This window comes from Petromyzon marinus, chromosome 76 (assembly GCF_048934315.1).
Source record: "Petromyzon marinus isolate PM22_M1 ecotype Great Lakes invasive population chromosome 76, UKy_Petmar_22M1.pri1.0, whole genome shotgun sequence".
Taxonomy (NCBI): domain Eukaryota; kingdom Metazoa; phylum Chordata; class Hyperoartia; order Petromyzontiformes; family Petromyzontidae; genus Petromyzon; species Petromyzon marinus.
Genome location: NC_133742.1, coordinates 4093534 through 4104349, shown reverse-complemented (window position 1 = coordinate 4104349; position 10816 = coordinate 4093534). Strand labels below are relative to the sequence as shown.

General features: G+C 55.1%; 1 protein-coding gene across 1 annotated transcript in view; it reads left to right on the top strand.

The window, feature by feature from the left end:
* Positions 1-4620, top strand: part of LOC142907275 (calcium uptake protein 3, mitochondrial-like) — a 45131-nt gene extending 40511 nt beyond the window's left edge. The window contains exon 12 of the mRNA XM_076056581.1: positions 1552-4620. Within this exon, the coding sequence (XP_075912696.1) occupies positions 1552-1620 (69 nt within the window). The 3' untranslated portion in view covers positions 1621-4620. The remainder of the gene's footprint in view (positions 1-1551) is intronic.
* Positions 4621-10816: the final 6196 nt, after the last annotated feature.

Here is a 10816-nt window from a genome sequence, read left to right as displayed (position 1 = left end):
GCGTGAGTGGGTGAGTGGGTGAGTGAGTGTATGAGTGGGTGAGTGAGTGCATGAGTGGGTGAGTGAGTGGGTGAGTGAGTGAGTGCGTGAGTGAGTGTATGAATGAGTGAGTGGGTGAGTGGGTGAGTGAGTGAGTGTGTGAGTGAGTGAGTGGGTGGGTGGGTGAGTGTGTGAGTGAGTGAGTGAGTGCGTGAGTGAGTGAGTGGGTGGGTGAGTGCGTGAGTGAGTGCGTGAGTGAGTGAGTGGGTGGGTGGGTGAGTGGGTGGGTGGGTGGGTGAGTGTGTGAGTGAGTGAGTGAGTGCGTGAGTGAGTGAGTGAGTGGGTGGGTGGGTGAGTGGGTGGGTGGGTGGGTGAGTGTGTGAGTGAGTGAGTGAGTGCGTGAGTGAGTGAGTGGGTGGGTGGGTGAGTGGGTGGGTGGGTGGGTGAGTGTGTGAGTGAGTGAGTGAGTGGATGAGTGAGTGAGTGCGTGAGTGAGTGTATGAGTGGGTGAGTGAGTGAGTGTATGAGTGGGTGAGTGAGTGCATGAGTGGGTGAGTGAGTGAGTGAGTGTATGAGTGGGTGAGTGAGTGCATGAGTGGGTGAGTGAGTGGGTGAGTGAGTGAGTGGGTGAGTGGGTGAGTGAGTGGGTGGGTGAGTGAGTGGGTGGGTGGGTGAGTGAGTGAGTGAGTGCGTGAGTGCGTGAGTGAGTGCGTGAGTGAGTGAGTGGGTGGGTGAGTGAGTGGGTGGGTGAGTGGGTGAGTGCGTGAGTGAGTGAGTGAGTGCGTGAGTGAGTGAGTGGGTGGGTGAGTGAGTGCGTGGGTAAGTGAGTGAGTGGGTGAGTGCGTGAGTGAGTGAGTGGGTGGGTGAGTGAGTGAGTGCGTGAGGGCGTGAGTGAGTGTGTGAGTGTGTGAGTGAGTGAGTGTGTGAGTGAGTGAGTGGGTGAGTGAGTGAGTGGGTGTGTGAGTGAGTGTGTCTCTCTCCCCGTATGTGTCTCTCTCTCCCCGTGTCTCTCCGCCCCGTGTCTCTCTCTCCCCGTGTCTCTCTCTCTCCCCGTGTGTGTCTCTCCCCCTGTCTCTCTCTCCCCGTGTCTCTCTCTCCCCGTGTGTGTCTCTCCGCCCTGTGTCTCTCTCTCTCCCCGTGTGTGTCTCTCCGCCCCGTGTCTCTCTCTCCCTGTGTCTCTCTCTCCCTGTGTCTCTCTCTCTCCCCGTGTCTCTCTCTCTCCCCGTGTGTGTCTCTCCCCCTGTCTCTCTCTCCCCGTGTCTCTCTCTCCCCGTGTGTGTCTCTCCGCCCTGTGTCTCTCTCTCTCCCCGTGTGTGTCTCTCCGCCCCGTGTCTCTCTCTCCCTGTGTCTCTCTCTCCCTGTGTCTCTCTCTCTCCCCGTGTGTGTCTCTCCGCCCCGTGTCTCTCTCTCCCCGTGTCTCTCTCACCCCGTGTCTCTCTATCTCCCCGTGTGTGTCTCTCTCCCTGTGTCTCTCTCTCCCTCCCCGTGTCTCTCTCTCCCCGTGTTTCTCTCTCTCCCCGTGTGTGTCTCTCCGCCCCGTGTCTCTCTCTCCGCCCTGTCTCTCTCTCTCAGAGCCACACGGCACCGCGAGGTTTGCCAGGCTTCAAAAGCTGCGTCCGCCGGGAGATGATTCGGAAGTGAAGCAGAGGAGACGACCTCCAGCACCATCACCACCACTACCAGCATCATCATCACCATCACCACCACTACCAGCATCATCATCACCATCACCACCATCACACCATCATCACCACCATCATTACCATCATCACCACCATCACCACCACCATCATCATCATCACCATCATCACCATCACCACCATCATCATCACACCATCACCACCATCACCACCATCACCACCATCACCACCATCACCACCATCATCACCATCACTACCATCACCACCATCATCATCACACCACCAAAATCATCACCATCACCTCCACTATCACCTCCACCACCACCATCACCTCCACTATGATCAACACCACCATCACCACCACCACTATCACCACCATCACCACCACTATCACCTCCACCACCACCATCACCACCACCATCACCGCCATCATCACCACCACCACCATCACCACCATCACCACCCTGAGTGAGTCGTATCTGGTGGTGTGTTTGCAAGTTCACATCGTCTGGGGAGAGGGGATACAAAGGTGGCCGGGATGGGGGGGGGAGGGGCGTGGTGCTGGCCACCCACCCCCTCGTGCACCCAAACCATAACCTGTACCTCTAACCCCGAACCCATACCTCTAACCCATACGCCTAACTCTAATGCCAACCCATAACCCTAGGGGTTTCCATGGATGTACCCATAACTCTACCCCTAACCCCTATCCCCTAACCCTTTCCCCTATCCCCTTTCCCTTACCCCTATCCCCTATCCCCTAACCCTTACCCCTAACCTCTATCCCCTAACCCCTAACCCCTATCCCCTAACCCTTACCCCATAGAGGGAGGGAAAAAAGTATTTGATCCCCTGCTGATTTTGTACGTTTGCCCACTGACAAAGAAATGATCAGTCTATAATTTTAATGGTAGGTTTATTTGAACAGCGAGAGACAGGATAACAACAACAAAATCCAGAAAAACGCATGTCAAAAATGTTATAAATTGATTTGCATTTTAATGAGGGAAATAAGTATTTGACCCCCTCTCAATCAGAAAGATTTCTGGCTCCCAGGTGTCTTTTATACAGGTAACGAGCTGAGATTAGGGGCACACTCTTAAAGGGAGTGCTCCTAATCTCAGCTTGTTACCTGTATAAAAGACACCTGCTAACGAGCTGAGATTAGGAGCACACTCTTAAAGGGAGTGCTCCTAATCTCAGCTTGTTACCTGTATAAAAGACACCTGTCCACAGAAGCAATCAATCAATCAGATTCCAAACTCTCCACCATGGCCAAGACCAAAGAGCTCTCCAAGGATGTCAGGGACAAGATTGTAGACCTACACAAGGCTGGAATGGGCTACAAGACCATTCAAATTATAGACTGATCATTTCTTTGTCAGTGGGCAAACGTACAAAATCAGCAGGGGATCAAATACTTTTTTCCCACACTGTATTCCCGACCCCCTACCACCCACCATGTCTCTACCCCCTAACCCTACCGTTATCCCCTCTCCATAACCTCTACCCCTGCCTCCACCCCTACCCCTGTCCCTACCCCTGTCTCTACCCCCTGTCTCTACCCCCTGTCTCTACCCCCTGTCTCTACCCCCTGTCCCTACCCCCTGTCTCTACCCCCTGTCCCTACCCCTGTCTCTACCCCTGTCTCTACCCCCTGTCTCTACCCCCTGTCTCTACCCCCTGTCTCTACCCCCTGTCTCTACCCCCCTGTCTCTACCCCCTGTCTCTACCCCCTGTCTTTACCCCTTGTCTCTACCCCCTGTCCCTACCCCCTGTCTCTACCCCCTGTCTCTACCCCCTGTCTCTACCCCTGTCCCTACCCCCTGTCTCTACCCCCTGTCCCTACCCCCTGTCTCTACCCCTGTCTCTACCCCCTGTCCCTACCCCCTGTCTCTACCCCCTGTCTCTACCCCCTGTCTCTACCCCTGTCCCTACCCCCTGTCTCTACCCCCTGTCACTACCCCCTTTCTCTACCCCCTGTCACTACCCCCTGTCTCTACCCCCTGTCTCTACCCCCTGTCCCTACCCCCTGTCTCTACCCCTGTCTCTACCCCCTGTCCCTACCCCCTGTCTCTACCCCCTGTCTCTACCCCCTGTCTCTACCCCTGTCCCTACCCCCTGTCCCTACCCCTGTCTCTACCCCCTGTCTCTACCCCCTGTCTCTACCCCCTGTCTCTACCCCTGTCTCTACCCCCTGTCTCTACCCCTGTCTCTACCCCCTATCTCTACCCCCTGTCTCTACCCCGTCTCTACCCCCTGTCTCTACCCCCTATCTCTACCCCCTGTCTCTACCCCCTGTCTCTACCCCCTGTCTCTACCCCCTGTCCCTACCCCTGTCTCTACCCCCTGTGTCTACCCCCTGTCTCTACCCCCTGTCTCTACCCCTGTCTCTACCCCCTGTCTCTACCCCCTGTCCCTACCCCCTGTCCCTACCCCCTGTCTCTACCCCAGTACCTGCACTCCGACATGGCCGTGATGCACCGGTGTGTCGGCTGATGCCTCTCCGCATGCCGCTGTAACCTACCCCTCGTGGCGCTGATACTGAGCCTTGTTGCTACGGTAACTCTGGCTCCCGTTTGTCGATGTGCTAAGGGCTGCCGCGGTCACGCTCGAGTCTGCGGTTAACCGGGGTCCTACCGTTGCTACGGCAACTCCGGGACTCGTTGCTGCTGTCAGGGTTGCTACGGTAACCCCGCATCTTACCGTTGCTACGGAGGTAACTCTCCCAGAGTCTTATCGTTGCTGTGTTTAGGCGGCGGGGTGGGTGTGGGGTGGGGTGCTTTGTGAGTCTTACCGTCGCTACGGATGATACCCCCGGGCGCCCTCGCCGTTGCTGTGGCAACCCCCGAGATTTGCCGCCGCCGCCGCGGCAACGGCGGAGGCGGTCTACGCCGCCGCCGACGCCGACGCCGCCGCCGCCTTTATTTATTCTCGGAGCGAGCTCTCTGTGGAGCGAATCGTTGAAATAAAAAAAAACAAAAATAACGAAAATAACAAACACGGGCGTCCCCAAACAGTTTTATTTTTTTAACTCGCCGGAGCGTCGCCCACTCCACGGTACCGTGGCGCGCGCTTAGACCGCCCTCCACCCCCGGCCCCCCCCAACCCCCCCGGGACGCGCTTGTCTCGAGGACACGGTTCCTTCGTTCAAGGAGCCACGCGCTTGCACTCGGGAAGGGGCGGAAAGCCCCACTGGAACAGCCCCGGGGTCTCCGGCGCGTCTCCCGTGCAGACGCGCCGAGGCGACGCGCCCCTGTTCCCCGACAACTTCTCGCCGGTTCTAGAGACCGCCCCCCCCCCCACCCACCTCGCCCTCGTCCCTCGCCACACCGGCAGGCTCCACCGTCAGCCGGCCACGCTCCCCTTCTCGACCATTTGCCGTGGCCGCCAGTCCGTTCGCACTGCAGGCTGACTCCCCCTGTCATTGCCTGCCATGGCCACCAGTCCACTCACACTGCAGGCTGACTCCCCTGTCACTACCTCCTGTGGCCACCAGTCCACTCACACTGCAGGCTGACTCCCCTGTCATTACCTCCCGTGGCCACCAGTCCACTCACACTGCAGGCTGACTCCACCTGTCATTACCTCCCGTGGCTACTAGTTCACTCACACTGCAGACTGACTCCCCTGTCATTACCTCCCGTGGCCGCCAGTCCGTTCGCACTGCAGGCTGACTCCCCTGTCATTACCTCCCGTGGCCACCAGTCCACTCACACTGCAGGCTGACTCACCTGTCACTACCTCCCGTGGCCACCAGTCCACTCACACTGCAGGTTGACTCCCCTGTCATTACCTCCCGTGGCCACCAGTCCACTCACACTCACAGCTGACTCCCCTGTCACTACCTCCCGTGGCCACCAGTCCACTCACACTGCAGGCTGACTCCACCTGTCACTACCTCCCGTGGCCACCAGTCCACTCACACTGCAGACTGACTCCTCTGTCATCACCTCCCGTGGCCACCAGTCCACTCACACCGCAGGCTGACTCTCCTGTCACTACCTCCCGTGGCCACCAGTCCACTCACACTGCAGGCTGACTCCCCCTGTCATCACCTCCCGTGGCCACTAGTCCACTCACACTGCAGACTGACTCCCCTGTCACTACCTCCCGTGGTCACCAGTCCACTCACACTGCAGACTGACTCCCCTGTCACTACCTCCCGTGGTCACCAGTCCACTCACACTGCCGGCTGACTCCCCTGTCACTACCTCCCGTGGCCACCAGTCCACTCACACTCACAGCTGACTCCCCCGTCATTATCTCCCGTGGCCACCAGTCTACTCACACTGCAAGCTGACTCCCCCGTCATTACCTCCCGTGGCCACCAGTCCACTCACACTGCAGGCTGACTACCCCTGTCACTACTTCCCGTGGCCACCAGTCCACTCACACTGCAGACTGACTCCCCTGTCACTACCTCCCGTGGCCACCGGTCCACTCACACTGCAGGCTGACTCCCCCTGTCATCACCTCCCGTGGCCACTAGTCCACTCACACTGCAGACTGACTCCTCTGTCACTACCTCCCGTGGCCACCAGTCCACTCACACTGCAGGCTGACTCCACCTGTCATTACCCCACGTGGTCACCAGTCCACTCACACTGCAGGCTGACTCCCCTGTCATTACCTCCCGTGGCCACCAGTCCACTCACACTCACAGCTGACTCCCTTGTCACTACCTCCCGTGGCCACCAGTCCACTCACACTGCAGGCTGACTGACCTGTCATTACCTCCCGTGGCCACCAGTCCACTCACACTGCAGACTGACTCCCCCTGTCACTACCTCCCGTGGCCACCAGTCCACTCACACTGCAGGCTGACTCCCCTGTCACTACCTCCCGTGGCCACCAGTCCACTCACACTGCAGGCTGACTCACCTGTCATTACCTCCCGTGGCCACCAGTCCACTCACACTGCAGACTGACTCCCCTGTCATTACCCCCCGTGGCCACCAGTCCACTCACACTGCAGGCTGACTCTCCCTGTCACTACCTCCCGTAGCCACCAGTTTACTCACACTGCAGGCTGACTCCCCTGTCACTACCTCCCGTGGCCACCAGTCCACTCACACTGCAGGCTGACTCACCTGTCACTACCTCCCGTGACCACCAGTCCACTCACACTGCAGGCTGACTCCCCTGTCATTACCTCCCGTGGCCACCAGTCCACTCACACTGCAGGCTGACTCCACCTGTCATTACCCCACGTGGTCACCAGTCCACTCACACTGTAGGCTGACTCCCCTGTCACTACCTCTCGTGGCCACCAGTCCACTCACACTGCAGGCTGACTCCCCTGTCACTACCTCCCGTGGCCACCAGTCCACTCACACTGCAGGCTGACTCCCCTGTCACTACCTCCCGTGGCCACCAGTCCACTCACACTGCAGGCTGACTCCCCTGTCACTACCTCCCGTGGCCACCAGTCCACTCACACTGCAGGCTGACTCCCCCTGTCACTACCTCTCTTGGCCACCAGTCCACTCACACTGCAGACTGACTCCCCTATCACTACCTCCCGTGGCCACCAGTCCACTCACACTGCAGGTTGACTCCCCTGTCATTACCTCTCGTGGCCACCAGTCCACTCACACTGCAGGCTGACTCCCCTGTCATTACCTCCCGTGGCCACCAGTCCACTCACACTGCAGACTGACTCCCCTGTCATTACCTCCCGTGGTCACCAGTCCACTCACACTGCAGACTGACTCCCCCCGTCACTACCTCCCGTGGCCACCAGTCCACTCACACTGCAGGCTGACTCCCCTGTCATTACCTCCCGTGGCCACCAGTCCACTCACACTCACAGCTGACTCCCCTGTCATTACCTCCCGTGGCCACCAGTCCACTCACACTGCAGGCTGACTCCCCCGTCATTACCTCCCGTGGCCACCAGTCCACTCACACTGCAGGCTGACTCCCCTGTCACTACCTCCCGTGGCCACCAGTCCACTCACACTGCAGGCTGACTCCCCTGTTATTACCTCCCGTGGCCACCAGTCCACTCACACTGCAGACTGACTCCCCTGTCACTACCTCCCGTGGCCACCAGTCCACTCACACTGCAGACTGACTCCCCTGTCACTACCTCCCGTGGCCACCAGTCCACTCACACTGCGGGCTGACTCCCCTGTCACTACCTCCCGTGGCCACCAGTCCACTCACACTGCAGGCTGACTCCCCCCGTCATTACCTCCCGTGGCCACCAGTCCACTCACACTGCAGGCTGACTCCACCTGTCACTACCTCCCGTGGCCACCAGTCCACTCGCGGCGTAGGTTGACGTCACTGTCATTACAATAGCTATGCGCGAGGCCGTGCGCTGTGACGTCACGCGAGCGTGGTAGCGAGAGCCGTGCACGATGACGTCACGCGGGCGTGATAGCAGCCGTGCGTGATGACGTCACGCGGGTGTGATCGCCGTTCCGCGATGACATCACGCGGGCGTGATAGCAGCCATGCGCGATGACGTCACGCGGGCGTGATAGCAGCCATGCGCGATGACGTCACGTGGGTGTGATAGCAGCCGTCCGCGGCCACGTCACGCGGGTGTGATAGCGGCCGTTGCGCGATGACGTCACTCCGCGCGCGAGCCACCTCAGCCGGACGGATGCTCTATCACGTCACGCGCAGCCTTGCACCCCTCCCCCCCGCGGGCGTTGACGTCACCCGCGCTTCCTGTGCTGCGCGGTGCCGTCGAGACCTCATGATGACGTCATCGTTCTCGGTGACGTCACTTTACACAACGTTGCCGACATGACGTCAACCTTTGTAAAACGGCTTTTTTCGCTTTTGCAAAATAAGCTCAGTGGGCCTTACCTAGTAAGATAAAAAAAAGTTTCGTTTTACTTACATTACTATTTTTTAAAATATATATTCTTGGTTCTTTCGGTAAAGTCACCACCACGTGGAAAGGAAACAATAAAATAATACAAAATATAAAACAATAAAATTCTCGCGACGTTTCGACTGATGATGATGATGATCACTTGGTGTTACAGCTGAAACGCCGTGAGAATTTTATTGTTTTATATTTTTTATTATTTTAATTGTTTCCCTTCTACGCGGTGGTGACTTTACCGAAAGAACCAAGAATACGAATCCTTGCAGTCACGAAAAGCTTGAAATCAAAATTCACTATATATTTTTTTTAAATAAGTGATTTGAAAAAAAAAATAACAAAAATCACGACGTTTCGGCCACAACACAAGCGGCCTTCATCAGGTGAAGGGACGAGACTGTCTGTCCTCCAGACAGTAGGTGAAAAATAAAATCACGACGTTTCGGCCACAACACAAGCGGCCTTCATCAGGTGAAGGGACGAGACTGTCTGGTAGGACAGCGCTGTCCTACCAGACACTCCAGCGCTGTCCTACCAGACAGTCTCGTCCCTTCACCTGATGAAGGCCGCTTGTGTTGTGGCCGAAACGTCGTGATTTTATTTTTTTTACCCGCGTGACTTTACCCAATAGAACCAAAGAGTATGGATCCTAGCAGTCACGAAAGCTTTAAATCTAGAATTTGTCAACGGCTTGTGCACCAGACCTTATTTATTCACGATGTACTTAACAAACAAACTCAGGAGACTTACCTGCTGCTGGATCTCCTCTCTGTTTCAAAGAAACGAAATTTGGCCTCGGGTCTTCGCTCATTTACCAACTTCACGTTCCCGGAGGAAGGGCCTTTGCTGTTGATGCCAATTACATTCCTTAAATAATGATCAAATAGGGCAAGTCAAGATCTATAAGTATCTTCGGGTCATCCTGGATTCAAAACTGAAATTTTGAAGATCACATTGATTATATTAGTAAAAAGACAAAAATAAAATTGGTTTTCTGTATCGACACAAGCACTGCTTCCCCCCAATGTTCCGTTTGGAATTGATAAAAGCTACCATACTGCCTCTACTTGACTAATGTAACATCGTGTATAAATCAGCCCCAAGTACTGCACTGAAGAAGCTTGATTCCATCTATCACTCGGCCTTAAGATTTACATTGAACTGGCCATATAGGACTCACCACTGTGATCCCTACATTGGGTCAAACTTAGCAAGATGTACTTACAAACTCAGCAGACTACCTGCTGCTGGATCTCCTCTCTGTTTCAAAGAAACGAAATTTGACCTCGGGTCTTCGCTCATTTACCAGCTTCACATTCCCTATTGTCGCACACAAAAACCGGAGGAAGGGCCTTTGCTGTTGATGCCAATTACATTCCTTAAATAATGATCAAATAGAGCAAGTCAAGATCTATAAGTATCTTGGGGTCATCCTGGATTCAAAACTGAAATTTTGAAGATCACATTGATTATATTAGTAAAAAGACAAAAATAAAATTGGTTTTCTGTATCGACACAAGCACTGCTTCCCCCCAATGTTCCGTTTGGAATTGATAAAAGCTACCATACTGCCTCTACTTGACTAATGTGACATCGTGTATGAATCAGCCCCAAGTACTGTACTGAAGAAGCTTGATTCCGTCTATCACTCGGCCTTAAGATTTACATTGAACTGCCCATATAGGACTCACCACTGTGATCTCTACATTGGGTCTAACTTAACACGATGTACTTAACAGACAAACTCTGCAGACTACCTGCTGCTGGATCTCCTCTCTGTTTCAAAGAAACGAAATTTGACCGCGGGTCTTCGCTCATTTACCAGCTTCACATTCCCTATTGTCGCACACAAAAACCGGAGGAGGAAGGGCCTTTGCTATTGATGCCCCCAGGGTCTGGAATGTTATTGCCAATAAACTGCAACTTGAATCGCTACCAATGAGATCTTCACTCAAAACTGCTCTATAGAGGAGCCTTTCAAAACCATCACTTTACCCTACATTGCTGGGATCACAAAAAAGATCTCCAAAATCTTGAATAAACACAAGATCCAGGTCCGTTTCAACACATTACATAAAATCCGTGATCTGGTTCCGTCTGTAAAAGATGTGATTCCGGACATACAATACCCTGGTGTCTACAAACTAAGTTGCCTCTGTGGTAGTAGTTACATTGGAGAAACCAAACGCCATATCTCGGACCGCATTCGTGAACATAAAGCAGACCTTAAACACGGTAGGACCAACACCTCGGCCGTAGCAGATCATTGTTCTAATTCAGTAGGCTCACATGCCATTGACTTTTCCAAGACGGAGGTTCTTTGTAAGCCATCTGGCTTCCATGAGAGATT